This window comes from Falco biarmicus, chromosome 3 (assembly GCF_023638135.1).
Source record: "Falco biarmicus isolate bFalBia1 chromosome 3, bFalBia1.pri, whole genome shotgun sequence".
Taxonomy (NCBI): domain Eukaryota; kingdom Metazoa; phylum Chordata; class Aves; order Falconiformes; family Falconidae; genus Falco; species Falco biarmicus.
The window spans coordinates 36,869,474-36,888,917 of NC_079290.1; the positions used below are offsets into that span (position 1 = coordinate 36,869,474).

Below are 19,444 nucleotides of genomic sequence, written 5' to 3' on the forward strand. Positions count from 1 at the left end.
TATTTATTTGCAGCATGGTAACTTAAAAAGACTGGTGCGCATAGTATTAGAAGTCTGGAAATTATGTTTCCATACCAATGTTAGTGAGAAATTACTTGTGTCTGTATTCCCAAGTCACTAATCCAAATCAATTCAGGTAAGAAAAACATTAATATAAAGCTTATTTTAAACAATTGCTTCAAATTGCAATAATGTTACATACAAAGTACTCAGCCATTTTTTTTTTTTTCCCCCCCTCCAGTTTAGGTCATAGGATCCTTCTAGTGTATTTTACCTTTTTTCACAGAAAAGTATTTTAAAAACCCATAGTGAATTATACGTGGGATCTTCCAACATCTCAAAAGGTTCAGCTAGCAATGCCTGGATTAACCTGTGTTTTCTTTATTACAAAAGACTTATTTTATTATAGGTTTGTTAAAGGATACTATATGAAAAGCAACTTATGTCTTGTGTTCATTGTGTCAATATTTAACCTTTACCATACTGTTTAGTGAAACGCAGTAATGTGCTATTGAAACATATAAAAGGCAAATCTCAGTTCTAAGGAGCAAACATTTATCAAATAAAAAAAATGGGAAACTAATTACATAGTGAAAAGGGATATTAACAGAAGGCTACATCGTAAAATACCTACAGAAAACTACTCAGTGGTACTACCTCTACAGAGCATGAACCACATTCTGGAGACACAAAATAAACTCAAAAGTGGACTTCTTGTACAGCTTCTTCATCAGAAGCTTGTCACCAAATTGTGCTAGAAAGAAATGCAGTGGGTTGTCCGAAACATTCAAGTAGCAAACTAGAGGAATTGTAACAACTCAAATCCAAAAGCCTTTTTCTCATCACATTGCATTCAACATTTTTCTCCTTTTTCACCTTCTTTTGGCACAAGTTTTTTGGGCTGCTGCTGGTGTCAATTATCTTGCTTTAATTTCTCTTGTTAGTTTCCAAAGCCATTTAAATACAACAACATACAATGTAACAGCCAATAAGGCACAGTTCTTGCAAAGTTATTTCTGCATCTGTATGGAGTCAGCAGACTATATAAATATTTGGTGGGAGACTCATGTTATCGAGTGGCAAGAACAGGAAAAGTCAAATGAAGCAAAACTTAAAGCAAACAAACCAGATTGGCCTCAATAAAGAAAATCCTATTAAAGGCCTTACCAACGTAAAGCTAGGCAAAGAAAGCATCTTCTGCTAACAGCATTACTGCTGTGACCTGCAGCTAGAAGCCTACTACATGCCAGTGTCCCGGCCCCAAACTTTTCTTCACCTACGGGTAACACTGTTTTCAGAGGGAAGAGGGGCATGTAGTAATAGGTGAAAACTGCATTTGCAGAAGTATATGCATGTCAAAAAGTAACAGTGTATATACTACGGGGACCTGTAATTTCAACTCTTACTTCTTAGGGTGCACCACTGTGCTGACAACCAAGTATCATTTCTGGCTTTCAAAACTGGTTTCACTTCAGGAAATGATTTTACCAGAAGATCTGTTTGCAAACTGAACTATGAAATTTTCTACACAATTAAAAAAAAAATGCCATTTCTCCTGCAAGATGCAAATGACATTACAACTGGAAGGAGCTTGCTATTGCATTGTAGTAACATTAGCGTAAGACAAATGCATTTTATGTTGTCTGTCCTCCCTACATCACACCTACTTTAATGAAAGTGAATTTACTTACTGATTTTATTTTGTTCTGCATTGCAGTTCCCTACCAGAAAGTGCTCTGTATGCTTATTTCTAAAAGATAACTGCCACTGCTTGAAGAGACAAGGTAAAAAACCAAGCAAACAAAAAAAAACCACAGAAGGGGGGGAATCCCAACATCAGAACTCTGTTAGTCTGATTTTATAACATACCTGATTCTTTTCATAAACTACTCTTGCGTGGCACTGCCCCAAATAAGCAAATCTCAGACATTTGGTTTGAGAAATATTTCATCAGAAGACAAAATAAAAGACTGGGTATCTTTTAATTTGATAAGAATGACAGTTAAAGCACACTAGTCTTTCTTCTTTTAAAGAGGAAAAAAAACCCCTACCCCCAAACTCAACACCAAACCAAAATTCACTGCCATGTTACTACAGCATAGCTCCAGGGTTTAAGAGGGAAGACTACGTCCAGTGCAAACAGAAATCTCTTCCTGCTTTTTATAATAAATAAACTTGAACTGTCCCTTTTAAGGTAATTATTTGGAAATTTACTTTTATCAATTTAGAGCTCCCCAAAGTAATATATTTAAAATAACTTTTGAATAAACAGCTCAGAAAAGATAGCACCCAAACAAATTCTTTTGGTTCTCCAATATAAGAACAGTGGATCTCCATTAAGCTATTTCACACCATTTGCTAAAGAACTAGTGTCACATTTCATTAGTCATCCCTCTCCCTCCAACCTTCCTAAGGGCATTTTGATGCAACTTCTAAAAGCAAGCAGTTAAGTATCACCAAGGAATCAACGATTGTCACAATGCAACAGAATATTAAGGCCAGTGAATAACAACTGAATATTTATAAGTAACACTAATTTCTATCAAAGCCTGCTTTTCCAAATATAACCAGAACAAAAGCACAACAATTCTGTAGTGTACCAAGTGTATATTTCAATTTACTGTATGCAGTCTAACAACAAATTTGGTCATAATTTACCAGATATACATAAATGATTTAAGTAGCAAAAGAAGATTCAGTTCCAAGATAATAAGTTCATACCTTGAGGGAAAAAAAAAAAAACCCAAAACAAAACAAAAAAGGAAAATACATTAAGAATGTAGAGCCAGGTCCAGTTTCTAAGCATTAAGTGAGCAGTATTCTAATTAAAGCAGATTTAGGTGAATTTCAGATATATATATATTTATATATATAGACAGATCTACCAATTGTAAACTATGATTTTAAAGGGGATAAATGGGATGGAAAAATCTTTATGCTATACTTACATATTCACAAAGCAGAACATTACTTTAACGTTTAAAATATTTTTTCATTCATATCATCTTTGCCCAACTAATTTCTACTTTGGACCCCACCAGAATTACACATTACTCATTTTAGTCTAGAACAATGAGAATAAGATGTATTCTTCAGTGTAACAAAAAAAAAAAAAAAAAAAGGCACCCACCCTCCCCACCCTCCCCCCAAAAACTAATCATCTGTCAGGTTTACAATGATGTGGAAACTACTAATGAAACAAGTGGATGATAAAAAAAAGCATTTTAATTCCCATATAACTGTAGTTCAAACTTAGCTTCAATCAGCAAAAAGAACGTCTTAACATTATGTTACTGTTCTACTGATGTAAAGGACAACAGTAAAGCTTGTCTCTTTTAAATATATACCAACTTTGATCAGATGGAGCACCATTAAGATTCTGTCCGTCAAAGCATAGTTCAAAGTTATCCACACAACTAGCATAATTTAGTTACCCGATATAAAATAGGAAAAAATATACTCATTTTAAAATTAAACAAAGCTGAAAAATAGGGTGACCCTCAACTGGTTTTTATACAGTACTGTCACACTGGCCTAGCTATGTATCATGATAAATGCTCTGCATATTTACTCGTCGTGACATAATAGTACATCAGATGTATTGTTCCAATGATTGCCTGAATTCATTTGCCTTAGGCTAGACAACACAGAGGAGTTTAAGATGAAGGTGTAATGCCCTCCCCTCCCTATGAAAGAGGCCTGAAATCATTGGTACAAGTATTACATGCTCAGGAAAAAAATCCACGTGGCTACAAAAATTCAAGTTTCAACGCCTCCTAGAAAATTTGAAATAAAGAGTGTAGGGAGTATATCATCCTGAAAAGTAGACAACTCAAAAAGCATTTATTTTGCTTTGGACTGTTTGTTTTTCTTAAAAAAAAAAAATCCCAGCAAATTAAGTCAACAAGTTAAATATAATCGGTTTATATTAAAGACTAGCAACAACCCATTAAGTACAAAAGAATAAAAAATTATTTGTGTTCATTTTAATGACAAACGATGGGCACAATAGCCTAGTGTCCAATTCACATCACAAACTAGCAAAAAACCGGACAAGTAAAATTATCAACCAAGAAGTCTTTTAATATGACACTTTCTCCATTTCTTGTATTTTTATTCCGTGGGACTGAGGTATACACCAGGGAATTAAAAAAGTTTGAGAGGAGGGGGCCTTGGAAGGAGGAAACATTATTACATCGGATACCTTTCAGCATGACTGTCTCTTTAGACTAAGTGGTAGAAGAGTTACCCATGCTCTGATCAGTCTACTGTTTCATTATTGGTCATTCCTTCTGCAAGATCATTTTGGAACTGATGAATCAAGAGCAACCTTCTTGAAAATTCAAGACTGTGAAGAAACAGACACTAAATTAATGCCATTATTAACTTCTCCAGTGCTTATCACCTATAACACTTGCCAGCATAGAGCCAAAAGTTTTAAAACCAAATTTCTATACGGTGTTGGCATTACCTGTGATGCATATTTAAATGATTGGCTTTCACCTACCAGAGTACGGGAGAGGTAAGGTTTGTATGGTAAAGACATGCTTGTGGAAACAAGAGCCACTAGCTCAGATTAGCTTCACTGGTTCACTGACAACGTACAAGTGGATTTGGGAAAGCTGTCTTTGTATTTCCATACCAAGTTGCCATTTTCTTCATTCATGTTAACAGATACATGAATGTGTAACGTAAGTACAGTTACTACTATGTCTGAATAGGACCCAAGTAGCTATATCCTATAAATAATAAAAAATACATTTTTCTTTTCATAACTGACTGTAGATGTGAGGACTCTGTATAATTCAACCAAATGGTTGTATGCTGTACAGTCCTGTGCAAATATCATTAAAAAATTAATAATCCTTTTTTGCTATAAGGCTTTGACCCTACATTTTTCACAGCAACATAACTACCATCCAGCCTGTACCATATTTCGCAAGCCTTCAGTCCAAAAATTCAAATAGTCAATCCATATAGTGTCCATTTGCAGCACCCTGAAGTCATATGCTCTGTCAGTCATCTAAAGGCATACAAACTTCCCCAGATTCATCCCATCGAGACTGGTCATTCTGTTCTTCTACATCATCACCAAGCTCCTCATCACCTTCTCCCACTTCATTTTCCTCGTATTCTTCATCCCTAGGGAAATCTGTGTCCTGCACCTGGTCTGCTCCCTCTTGCCCTCCAGGTTGAGATTTATCTGCACAGTCTACACAAACTCCGTAACGTCGTGATCCATGTCTTATTCCAACGCTGGCTGCTAGCATGAAAATCTTCTTACACACCATACATTTATACTTTTTATCCTTTTTATGCACCTATATGGAAGAGAAATATTAACAGCTGAAAACGTATGTATCAGGTTGCATTTGTGTATAGTAGTAGAAAACTATTAATAATAATTGCCAATACAAAAATTAATTTTTGAACTCTTCCAAAAGAATCCCCAACACTGTTCAGAGAAAGAGAAGCACTAATAGACATCCATTTTGACTACATGAGCTATTGCCCACAACCAAACTACCTGCTTACTGTTCAGCAGGTAGCTGAATAGCTGCCTGTTCTGTAAGCAGGTGAGTGTTCTTTTTATGACTACTCACTGTATAGAGCAAGGCTCTGAAAGGCAATGAGAACAGTATAAGCATTTATGTTGCACGCAGGATTGTATCTCATTTAGAAAACTGCCTTTGTAATTTTAAGTCCTAGAAACATTAAGAACAAGCAGGAGTTAATAAAATCTGCAAGAATTCAAAAAGCAAGATCCTTCTTCCATGACACCTCTCTCCAACATAACCTTTCCAGGTGCCTTTGGTGAATTTTTTGTCTTGTATGTAAGTGAGCTTGTGTGCAAAATCAGAAGGCTGCTGGTGACTAACTTAACTAAACATAGATTTAAATTTTGAATTCAGGAATACGTTACTTGTTCAAGTAACTGAATTCAGCAACCAGGTATAATAGTTAGCACCTTGGAAAAAAATTAAGTTGAAGACTTCTTTCTACTGTCTGGTGTCCTCAAAACAGATTACAATTATGTGCTTAAATATCTCATTTGAGGTCACATTGAAAAAGTTACCATTTAAAACAAAACAGAAATTACCATGCAGGTAAGAGGAAAAAACCCAAGATCAATATATAAAGTTACTTTAGTCCCACTGTGTAATCTGTACATCTGACACTACATGTTCTTTCCTCAGCCTCTAGACTTGTTATGATAACGTGTCACACAGAGCAGAATGTTTGAGGCATTTGTTGAACAGGGGGATAGGGGGCAAAAAAAGTGTTCTGACTCCATCGGGGACAGCACACTTCAGTTACAGCACAGGGCTGGGCTGAGCTCACTCTATAGCTATTTTCACCCTGTCTGACCAACTCCTAATCTGGAGGGAAAAAGTCTTCAGCTACAAAAACTTGTTAGATACTGTAGGACAGGAACCTGTAGTCCTATCATACTCTTCCTGGTAGACTGCCTACCACCCACTGTTGCTACCTTCCCTGGTGAGCCACAAAGGAAGGAGTAGCTGCTGGGACATGTTACACTGTATCACCCACCAATAAGGTGGTAACGACCTAACCTCCTCTGCCCAGCCACAGTTACCTTGTACCACTCATCACCTCCATCCCTGCAGTCACCTCCATACACTACAGCACAAAATATCCTTCTAGCTTGGTAACATTATGGGTACCTCCACCCCTTTGAGCATCTAAGCCTTCACCAGGTGGTATGGGAGAAGGAAGAAAGGCAGCAGTAGCAGGGTGGAAAGATGTGTATCTAAGATGAAAGAACTCCAGTGGAACAAAAAAAAGACGCTGGTTCTAAAAATTACACAGGATCTGTTAATACAGCTGCCCTACCTTCACAACCACTTAAGGAATACTTAAAATTACTACAGTGGTCTCATAACTATCTTCTAGAATTACATCTTGGTATCACTCAGGTTATTATTTACTTATAATAATGTTACTAGCTAACAGGAACTTCATTTCATGATAGCACAGGCTAGAAAGGAAAGTTAGAAAGACTTACACCAAAAGCTCTTTCCTGCATCCCCATTAGAACTTGGAAACTCACAACCACTTTTTCTACTTGCTGTGGAACAAAAGGCCAACTGCGAGAAGGCTACAGAGACTTGGGGAACACCCTCATGAGGGAGAAAGGTGGTCCACTGGTTCGCAAAGGGCTAAGGAAAGCTACCAAAATGGAGAAGTGCGATTTACCCCATTTCATGTACTAACCTGTTTTGAGTATCTGCAAAATGAGTTGGTTTTTTTTGAATCACAGCTTGGAGAAATGTTATTACTTTTCACCACCAATATGATCTTGCTTTTGTTACTCCCTTAAAACACACCCTGGACTTTATACAGTAAATATTATAACGAAGTCCTAATTTCCTTACAGACTAGACACAAAGTACCTGCAAAATACCCATGACAAAATTCTCTCTGGATCCTCAGATAAACAGTACTCAAGTCAAATCCTGAGTTACACAACATGCACAGGGCAGGGTAAGCTCAACTGCTGATTATGGTACTGGTACAATACAAGTCAGAAGGACATTTACTTTCTGCATCTCAGATATTTTTCATTCTTTCTGAACCTTACAGTAAATACTATACTATAGCTTTCTCTAGTTGTGAAGTAAGTATTTTGGAACTACCCCAGGATATCACGCAATTGCTGATTAACAGGGTATCCTCACAGAAAATGGTGGTGCAGCATTACAGGACAATACTACATGCTATTCTATTACAGTAACACCAAGACAGAATTTCCTTTCGTTATCTACAGAATATTTACATCTCTTCATACGTCATTTTCAAAATCATCTTGATATTATCTCTATCAGAATTCCAGTGATTGTCTTAATTGATACTGCATTTTCCATTAAGAATATAAGAGGTACAGTTATCACAAAGAGATGTTTATCTTGATCCATTTTAGATTAAGATAAAACAATTTACGTTATGGCAAATCAGAGAACAGTGTTTCTCCCAGCTACCAAAACATTTGAAAAAACATAAAGACCCCACTCATACATGTGCATACATACACACACACATGCAGTTACCTACCAAGGAATGTCTCTTTACATGTTCTCTTCGAGTAAACAGCTTCCCACAGATGTCACAACTGAAAGATCTCACGCCTGTGTGAATGAGCAAGTGTCTCTTTAGTGTTCTTCTGTATTTGGCTACATAATTACAGTGTGGACACTTCAACTTGTTCATGATTAAAGCAGAGGAATCACCTACAAAATAATAAGCCATCAGGAGAAAAGATGATGAAACACAAAAAAACCTGTTTCAATATGTTCTGCTTGGTGCACAAAAATAAACAGGTGCCAAAACAATAAAGCATCCACGTGACTTTTCATCAGACAAATCAGGACAATGCCTGCCTACAGAAACCAAATACTGGTAGGTTCTGCACGTACAATTTTGCTAGAAAAATACCTACTTCTAACCAAGGAATTTTTACTACAGAATTACAGATCAATTCTTTGAAAAGACGTTTTATTTCATGCATTAGAGTAAATTAGCTACAAGCTAGTGGTATTCCATTTTCTAGATGTCACCTATACCAGAAAATACTTTATTCGGGATGAGAAACCCCCTAGCTCTCCGACATTTAGACAGTCTTCCCCCCTAACCTTCTATTGAGAATTATGTGCAGAACTGCCTGCCAATATCTGACTCTACAGATAAATAAAAAAAGAAAGTCTAACTAAGGAAGAACAAATATTGACAAAAGGAGTAGGACAGTAAGAGGTAGCACAATTCTTATATAGCTAAAAAGGGAAGTTACTGGCTCAAACCTTTGCTATTCCTTACTCAAAGTCTAATTTGGTCTAACAGCAGAAAAAAATAAGGAGAACACTAAACTTCTGGAAGTAGCAATATCCCATTTCTTTCTTATGATGGAAGAATAGGTATTTACATATCCTTAGGCCAAGGATAACAGAGCTTGCTCAAAGGATATGTGCAAAATGGGTTTACTACCTGTAACTGTGTGAAACTGAAAAGCACAGGATGCTGTGACAGTTATGAAGGTGGCCATACAGGAATGCAAGGATTATTCCAAGAATATGGTACTGGCTCAACTTACAACAGATGAGAAGTTATGAACATGATCATAAGCATCTAGAACCATCCAAAAAGCACTGGCTAAAGCTTCATGCTTATATGCATATGAGTTTTTAATGCTCATGCTGGCAGGAAGAAAGCAATTGTGTGTTACGTGCATGGGCCTGAACGCCTTCATCTAAGATGCCTTCTCTCAGTTTCAAAATCCATCATAACACGAAGTTAAATTTTGCTAATATTCAAAAGTTTGTCTTGGTATAATTGGAGCACTCATGCAAGCTGCATGTCAACAGTGTCACATAATGGCTTACATGAAGAAAAGCAAGTACAAAAAAAGTTTAAATTGCAGTCTTATACACATCAACAGAGGCGTGACAGACAGGCAGATGTCAGGACCGTAAGAAATATGGGAATGTAATGGTTTAAGAACAGGCAGACCTCTAAACCCTTGCCTGCTACTGAATTGCACCTTCTGATGACCCAATTTCTTCTACTGTAATAAACCAAAATATTTAAAGTAAACCATAAACTACATCCCACTAATAGCTCAAAAGTTACAGAGAAGAAGTAGGCATTACTATTACCCAGTTCTTAAGATCCTCTTTTTACTGAAGACTATGTTAAGGACCTAACAACAATTATTTCAGATGTGGTGGTTTTTTTGGTATGTTTTCAGACAGAAAAATAATATATAGATAATTGCCTGCTTGAACTATTAAGAAAGGCACAGAATCTGTGAAAAAGTAGGTGATATAGCACAGGTCTGAAAAGGGTTGTTTGATGCAGTTGTAATTCTTCAGTCAAAAAAGAAACAACAAATTCAAAAATAAAAACTTCATTGCAATAAAGAAATTTAATAGCAAGAAGTATGCTGTGAGATCTACCTTTAACATTACATTTAATTCTGTACCTTCATCATCCAAGTGTTAACTTCAAAGCCCATTTATCTGTAGTCAGCTTACTAAGGTGTGTGCGTGTTTGGAGAAGCTATCAGATCATTAAAGACCTCAGGTATCTTCATATTCAGGCATAGTACAAGAGCTGATATAAATCATGTTCTGTTTTTACTTTTCTATACATTTTAATTCTTTTTTCTCCCTCCAAGAAAGTACTCCTATCTACACTATCCAGAAAGGCAAATGATATGGAAGAAGATTATGTAAACACTTAATCTTAGAAAACTCTAAACAAATTAATCAAATATTACCAGCAGTGACACAGAAGATAAAGAACTCCTCTCAGAGGCAAAAAAACAACATCCTCTCCCAGAGATACTTGCCATTTTCCCAAGCTTCTTTTGGCCACGATTCTGGCAGCAGTCCGTACTTGAAGTCACTTGAAGTACCCGGCAGCAGTCCGTACTTGAAGTCACTTGAAGTACCCGGCAGCAGTCCGTACTTGAAGTCACTTGAAGTACCCGGCAGCAGTCCGTACTTGAAGTCACTTGAAGTACCTATTACAAACATAGTCTTACTTTAGCTTCCCAGGCTCAATTCAGTCATGCTGTTTAGCAAAATATACATCCTTTTTAAACTGTGACAAAAAAGTTTCAAACCTTAAAATCGTAATTATAATATTTTTTCACATAATCTTCAATATGGAAGTGAAGAAATAACTGCATCCATAATTTCAGTGAAATCAGACTTCTTAACTACTCTCCACAGCACCGTTTCTTCTCCCTATCCTGAGAAAATTTCGAAGACTTTTTCATACTACAGGAACCTTTATAGTAAGGATATTTATTCCTTCACTATCATCATGACAAAGCTAAGAAGTTTTCCACTGGCTTCTCTTTACAACTGTTTTGTGCAGTGACTTTGTCTGGTCTACCACAGGCAATCTAGCTGGTACAAAAGTAAACATTTTCTACTGGAGGTGTGATTTTCTTTATTACTTTAAAATACCTCAGAGGTATACAAAGTGCTTTAAAGACCTTTATTTATATAAAGTATTCTACAGCTATGACTAAATCCTTTTTCAAATAATCATCTCCATTACTCTATAACCACATTAATTCAGGAGACCCTAATTACTTGGAATATATCAGCTTAAAAAGACTAGCTTGCACATTTACATTTGGTCTTTAGAAAAGCTCTTCATGCAGTTTGCATGGTGTTTGTAGCTTCTTTCCCCTCTTTAAAAGAACAAAAATCACTCAAAAGTAAACAGTGCCTTAAAAAGAAAGAGATCTTTGCTTGTTTAATTCTATACTCTTGTAACAAGAATTGCATGAGTGATTATGGAATCACTATTAACACAGTGCAGAGAAGAGAACTATAAATAGTACAACAGAAAGCTGCACCAGGCATTTGACAAAACCTTATCTGTGGGGCAAAGACTCTTCTGGCAAGAATGCAAATCAACCTTCCCCACAATACCCAAGACTAGAGTTTGTTAGAAAACATGAACTCATAAACCCATTACTTTCCTCACAGGCACACAGTTGTTAAACTGCAGTGGAAACTGGCAGATTTCCTTTTATTTGTCCAGGTGGTACTCAGGTCCTCACACTAGATTCCCAATGTCACTGTTATAAAAACTTTTGCGAATGGCTTCATAGCAAAAAGACACATTTTTACTTTCAAGTCTGAGACTGTGTATTTTAATAGTCTAAAGATTCTTTCCTTTGCCCCTACTCTGCTCATTCTAAGTGTTTTTTCCTGGAAAGGAAATTCTCTTAGTGTAAACTAGAATTTTAAGCAGCTAGTGATAAGCTGCATACTGAAACACTCAGCACTTGCAGTTTTACTGGAAAAAAATACAGGCTACAAATCCTTACAGCACTAGACACAGACAGTAGTTTCATTTACTGCTCAGACAGTGTACAGTTGGCAGCAGTGGTTTCATCTGCAACATAAGACAACAGTTAAAGAGGAAATCAATTAACAAATAGGAAGCTTATAATTCCATCCTATTTGTTAGAGAGTGGCAAATGCTAAGCAAAGCTGGATCACAACTGCCAAACTAGGTATTCCATCAGGGCTTTTAAAAAGCAGAGCTCGAGTGGATGAAGGAAGAGAAATCCCAGTATTTTAGCTCATCCACCTTGCTATTTTGGTACAAAAAGAAAGAAGGGGGAGGGGAGGCAGAGGTCAGGGAATGAATATCTCTGGCCTCTAAGAAACAAAGTAGCAAGGAAAATATTCTTTAATTTTTTTTTAATTACTGACTAATAGCTGTTATGTCCAAAAGAGACAAGAACTCCTTACTCAATTTGGAGCTATGGACTCCAGCAATGGCATCTCAAGGAATAGAACACAGACACCCTACAGACATGCCAACTACACATTCCTTTGAGGTGAGTAGTAAAACTTCCTCCTGTAATATGCAAGAAAGGATTAGTGAGGAAGCAGTGTTGTACAGTTCTGGGCAAAAGCAAAAATGATTACCTCAGGGCTAAAAACCTCCAAATCAAAGCAAGCTTCAGGATTTAGCAGAGAAAAAATAAAACAACTTTTATAACCAGTTTAAAATATTAGACCTTTTCTTCATAGGTTTTTCCCCTCTAATAGAGCTGTCCTGTCTACTTGACTAGTGAAAGATCAGTGATCAAAATATTTCAGTCACTTTTTCCCCCACTTATGGGAGGAATATCTATAAGATCAACACACTAAGCCTTTACTGCTGACAGATGTAACATATATGCTGTGCACAGACAATACTGTATAGCTTCCTTCAAAATAAGCATACAAAGACTGACCATAAGCCAGAGTTGTACCAAGCTGAGCACATTTATAATGCTGTCAATTTGACAGTTCTTCTGGATCTAAGAGAACACAAATTTATTTAGGCACATTTATGCTCACAGCTGATATTGAAGTTTGTGGGAAGTCAGGAGCTCAAACCCCTGCACAGGTCTAGAACTTAACAGAAGACCCAGCATAGAGCCAAACACACTTAAGAGCTGTTGTATAGTGTACGTAACAGCTACTAAATCTTTCTACCTCCTATTTGAAGAGAACACCTGCTATAACATGAAAGAACATCAGCACAGATACCACAAAAGATAAAAGGCTGTTACAGACACTTCAGTCTCTGCACAGTACAGGACTAAGGAGATCATAACTAAACCTAATGCTTATTCCTAGAATAATTCTTTGACCTAGAAAACCTGCTTTCTAGATTAAGCACACATAGAACATGTTCAAAACAAAACAAAAAAAGGCATTTTTTATGTCTAACGGCTCATCCATACAGGAAATACATGAATCGCATATAGACCGTGAAGTGGAAGTGCAATACCTAGCCTCTATTAGTTTCCCCGAGTGGACATATAGCCTACATCAGATAAGCTTCTGACTGTAGCTGAGCCAACTACAAGATGTTACAGAACCCTGCGGCTTGTAACAACTTCTCCCATCCCTCCTCCCACCCAGGCTACTGCCCCCTGAAACCTGCTTGCAAAATTACAGGTATAGACATCTAACCTGTTCCAGTCAACTTAAACCCAGATGATTTTGATAGGAGACTGAAAGCAATTACGTACGTGGTTGTACTGGTAGATTGGGTGTGGAATGCAAAGGGGGAAATAGCGACAGCAGCGAGAAATTTTCTTAAAAAAAAAAAAAATAAAAAAAAAATCTGAAGCAATAATGTTCTCTATTTCCAGACCAGGTCATCTGACCACAACATTCCTCTGATCTGAAGATACCTTGTTACAATTTAGTTGATTCCTAAAACAGGTATAAGTTAATAATTCAAGTGTCAGTTAAGCTCTTCTCCACACAGGGTAGAAGAATGGGTAGATTCTGGAGCTCCTGTGTGTAACCTGATCTTAAAAAAAAAACCAACCAAACAAAAACCCACAAAAAACCCAAACCCAAACTCAAAATAAAAGCAATACAAATAAGCTGATTAACTATCAGCATTAAAATTCTCAAGATGTTAATTTGAGAAGAGATTAAGATAGTCTGAAATACAATGAAGTAGTTGTGTAGGCTTTTACAAAAACTTTAACAAACTTTATGGAAGGATTTTATGTTCCACTGTATGTATTCTCTGGGAAAAGAATAACCAGAAGTCAGACACACCGATTGTCAGTTTTGAAGGCAAGAATATAGGGAGTATCACCAGAAAGACAGAACATATCTGAGCGGCAACATCCTCAGTTTGACAAATTCTGCTTTTTTTCCTGTAACCAGAAATATGCTGATTTTTTGAGAAAAGGAGACATCACTGAGTAGGGGATGATCAAGGAGATTAATGAGAAGATGAATGATAGAAGCCATTAAACAGGCCACTATAGAAAGGGATATGGATGTACAGTGCACTGAGGGAGAAAATACAAAGCTTTGCATTAGATACAGTTGCACTGAGGGAGAAAATACAAAGCTTTGCATTAGATACAGCAAGAAAGAAAGAATGCTATTTTTCCACCAGGTTTTCTCATATTGACTGCTCGTCCAAGTCAATTAAAAAAAAATGACAGGAAGTAGACAGGATAAGCAATTAGGCCATAGCTTTCAAGGATTGTAGAGAGCGCAACGGTAATCTACTGAGACAATCTGGATTGCTATTAGAGAGCTGGATTTGTTGCTTATGTTGAGTAACCTGACAGACCAAAAAAAAAAAACCAAACCCACCACTGCCAAGACTGACATTCCGGGAAGGTGGTGGAAAGAAAATACATTGTACTCCGTTTGTTCCCAGAGTACTACGCACATCTTTAACCTTGCTTCTGAAAAGGGGTTCTCAACTGTCTCTTGCAACAGAAGGATCAGACAAACTGAAGACATTTTGCCAATGCAATCTTACTCATACTCTGTGTACTGCTCCCAATTGCTCTTAATTTTTACTGTTTCTCATTCACAAAAAAATGGTTTCTTGCTTTGAAAATGGAGGCAGTTCTGTCACCAACTAACCCGGCCAGATGACCATCAATTGATACCAACTATATTAACCACTTGCTTTTCCAGCTTGCTTATCATATATTCCCTGAAAAACTCCTCCCTGAGAAAGGGGTGCCATTCACATTAGAAAGCTATTTTGCTGATCTCTTCCCACAAAGGCTACGTCAGCAAAACACAAGATAGTAAAAGCTTTCCTCATCCAGACCATTTATTTGTGGGGCAGTTACTATTCTCGGGAACTATCACAGATTCAAACAAAAACTTAAATCTGAAGGGACCTCTGAAGGTCACCTAGTTCAACTTCCTACTCACAGCAGGACTAACTTCAAAGCTGGACTGTATGTTGCTTTGGACCTTGCAAAGTTTTAAATATCTGCAAGGATGGGAGATTCCATAAACCCTCTAAGCAATCTGTTCCAGCACAACTGCTCTCATGGTCAACAGTCTTCTTCATATACAACTGGAATTTCCTTACCTACAACTTGTGACAACTGACTCTTGACCTTTCACTGTGCACCTCTGGAAAGCATCTGGGTTCATTTTCTCTGTAACCCCCTTAAGGTGGTAGAAGATGTCAGGTAAATCCCTCAGCTTTCTCCATACTAAATAAATTCAGTTCCTCAGCCCCTCCTTGACAACACATTCTTCATCCCCCTAACCACCTTAGTGCCCCTCTGCTGGGCTCATACAGCTCACTGGCATCTTTCTGGGCTGCCCTAAACCAGGCACAGGATTTCAAATGTGGTCTTGCCAGTCCCGAGTACAGGGGTATTATCACCACTTCCTTCAGCCTGCTGGCTATGTTCTTGCTAATACTACCACTATGAGGCTGGCCTTCATTGCTCCTAGGATGCACTACCGAATCACATTCAGCTTGCTGTCCACAAGGACCCCCTGGTTCTTCTCCACAGTTACTACACAGCCACTCAGCACATACTGATGCACAAGGTCATTACTTCCAGAGACAGGACTTGATATTTGCCTTTGCACAACATCTTGGGGGTTCCTGTTGGTCAATTCCTATAGCGTTGAGGTCCATCTGAACGACAGCCCAACGCTGTCCCCCCGGTATATCAACCATTCCCACCAATTTGATGTCACCTGCAAACTTGCTGAGGGTGTCTTCCGCCCTGCTATCCTGATCACTGATAAGGAAGGATGTTAAAACTGTAGGTGACTCAGCAAGCTGTTTTTGGGAAAATGGCCCTTCTTGACTTCACTGTCAAGACAATACCTTCATCCATAAACTTCTGGACTATGTTGTAAGCTCAATGACGATATCATGAACACCGCAAGCAAGTCAATTTAAAGATGTATCTCAAGAGCTTTCTCAAGTATTCAAGAGAACTCAAGGACTTTCTAATATAAACATTTCACATGCTCTTTTCATCATGTCTTGTATTTGAAGTGTTAATATAAGTAGGACTTTCAAGAATATATACATCTGAAAGGCCACATGGAACTCCTACAGACTGGCATTTAGGATTATGAACCTTCAATACAATAAAAAAGACCAATCATTTCAGATACCCTGGTAACCAAATTAAGTGTCCTGGCATTATGTTCTCCTCCTATTTTCTTGCTAACTCTTTGAAAAAGCAACTACAGAACAAAATCCAAGGAAATGTTTGATTTGTCCTCAAAGCTGCCAGTGTCTCCCTAATAAGGGGGTAAAAAAGCATCCAATTTAACCCCCCAAAAGTTAAGTTTATTCCCATCTTAGCTGTGATACAAGGGTTCTCTACACAGTAAAGCCATTAGCTATGTCCTGCACCAGCATCAGAGTACTGCTATTGCCATCATTTTATCAGCTACATACTGTAGCTTGTAAACATATTTTCTTAAAGGAAGGATTAAGTGTCATCTTGAGGGACAGGAAATAGAAGAATCATCATGATCAAAGACCAGTGATGTCACTGTAGGTGAGAAATACACCAAAAACTGATACAGGTCTTCATCTGTATTTATTCTTATGTAAAGACATAAGCACAGGTATCATTACCATGTAAAGACTGTTTTGGTCCAAACTTTTTATGCTAAAACAGCTGAAAGGAAATGCTAAGGAGATTTTCACTTCATGTTAGCTTCTCTGATTGCAGGCAGTCTTAAAAGCAGTAGCATAATTGACCAAAACCCTTGGGTTGAACTGTTATCTCAGTATCATTCATTTCAGACTTACTTTGCCAAAGCCTAACTTTGTCCAGGAATATCAAGGGATTTTGTCTTTACACTGGGCTTAGGAGAAAAGTAAGGTACAAGACAGAGGTGCAAATCTGTAAAAATGCCAAAACAAACAAAAAAAACAACCAAACAGCCCAACCCTTAGAATTAAAAACAAAACAAAAAAGCCCAAGAAAAACAACAAAAACCCCAATCCAGATACTTCCTTGGGAGCTCTGCAAAATAGGATCTGGGAGCACCTGACAAATGAAGCTTGCCAGACTGGCGTTACTTTGTAAGGAGAGTGTAACACCCAACATTACACCCTAGAGAAAGGGGATCAGCTCAAGTCAAAAGCAAGCAAATGTGTAAAAGATTGGAACTTTTACACAGTTCACACTTTTCATACAAACGATCTGGCCATGAAAGGCAAACGTTACTGTTTTTTTTTCCCCAGCTTTAAAGATCACATTCTCTCAACACCCTCCAAAGACCTGGAAAGACTAGAAGTGACTGAAGTTCTGCAATTGTGGCTACATTTTTACAGTAAAATGGCAACTCTGATCTTGGTAACACCCCTCTCCATTGTTCTCAGTATGACAGGATGAAGCTTGTAACTAACAAAGCTGCACTGATGAAGGCTAGTCATTAAATTGAAATTGTCTGCTAAAGCTGTACTCCTACCAACAGGTGTACTGCAAGTACTACAATGAGCTTTAGGGTAAACACATAGTATAAGCTTGCTATGATAGAGTATTTTACTTTTATATAAATTTCCACACTATGAACATTTCTGGTTGGATATATTTACTGATACCTGCCAAGAACTGGCACAAGTAAGAAATGCTGCCTGCCTCTGTCCTCCACCCCAAAAAATGACTCCAAGTTCTGTACACAAAAATTCCAGAATGTACACAGAGAATAAATTGTTGAGCAGTGAGCAAAACAACTTGGCAAGGAAACAGAACCTGAAGGAATCATTTTTTAGCCAAGTTACATGCCATTTCAAACCTATTCTACTCAGCTACCAACACTGAGGATAACCTACCCCTTACCTCAAATTTAAAAAAAAACCTCCACAAAACCCCCCAAAACCACACAACACACTAAGACTCTTAAGCCCAGAGACCTGAACAGCAGTTGATCAGTTCACATTCTATAAACTCCTCTGTGACAAAGCTACTCAGTGTTGAGTGCTCTCAGAGGGAGTTACAGTGGTGTAACTGAGCTGAATAGGCCTACCAATGCAGAAAGCCTACAGGTTAAGTAAGAAACTTAACAGCGTTACATTGTTTTTCTGTACCACATGTCAGTGAAGGCATAAAGAATATTATCTTAACATAAGTCCTTCATCATCTTTTAAGCTTTGTAAGTATCACAGGGGAATGGGATAGGCATATGAGGACAAGTGTGTAGGAGATAAGGGGGCTGTGGATAAAAACAAGGCTTCATCTTCTAGGGTAATTACTATCAGAAAAGCTTTTTAAAGGATGCTGCATTCCAGTCTTCACAACAGTTTAAAAAAGCTCCACACCACTCTGAAAATCAGCTACAATCCAAAAGGATCTGAAGCATCTGGAGTAAAACCACTTTCACTGCTCAGAACGTGATAAAATTAATTAGATTTGACTTACTGAGCTAAGTCTTTGAGACGCAGGAGGGAAGCTAGCTGAAGAATAGCACAGCTAACTTCTGTGGCTAAAGTTATGGTGCCCAAATTAAGATATACAGCCCCTGGTTTTCTTTATTTATGGATTTGCTGTCATCATCATCACTATTTCATAAATGAGGTAACAAAAAGTCAAATCAGTGCTTCACACTGGTAACTTTTTAGAAGCGAATGCATTGCGCCTGTGCTTCACTTGCACAGAGGACCAAAAAAGTTTTTCAGGAAGAAAAGGTCTGCAGACATCACAAACTTCTCCAACCCATCTACCTTGTTTTACTTGTAAAAAACCACAAAACCACCATATGCACAACAGTGATATGCAAAATACTGCTTAAAATTGCAAGGTCAGTGGTTGACCATACCATGAGAATGTGACAATCTGTGGGATCATCCCCAGCAGAAGTAAATTTAATGAATTGGGAAGAGGTTGACCCCAGATTTTACTCTCTTTAGATTACTTCTAAAAACCTATGAGGGCTTCAATACCAGATTACATAGGGAATGGGGCAAATGAAGTTAAAGGTCCATTAAGCAATTTAAGTATTTCAAGCAGGGTATCAGTTGGAGATCTGAGGAAAACCTGACTGTGAGTCATAATACCATGGAACAGGAGGAAAAAAGCTTCATTTTCTTAATACTGTTTTTCTTCTTTGTAACTCAGGCAGTCAAGTGGGGTTTATCC

The 19,444-nt window shown here is 37.6% G+C and overlaps 1 protein-coding gene across 1 annotated transcript in view; it reads right to left on the reverse strand.

The window, feature by feature from the left end:
• Positions 1-234: 234 nt before the first annotated feature.
• The window catches only part of ZBTB10 (zinc finger and BTB domain containing 10), a 32,322-nt gene continuing 13,112 nt past the window's right edge, over positions 235-19,444 (reverse strand). Inside the window, exons 3-5 of the mRNA XM_056332409.1 lie at positions 10,364-10,537; positions 8,074-8,249; positions 235-5,321 (exon numbers count right to left, since the gene is read on the reverse strand). Coding sequence (XP_056188384.1) covers positions 5,016-5,321; positions 8,074-8,249; positions 10,364-10,537 — 656 coding nt within the window. The 3' untranslated portion in view covers positions 235-5,015. The remainder of the gene's footprint in view (positions 5,322-8,073; positions 8,250-10,363; positions 10,538-19,444) is intronic.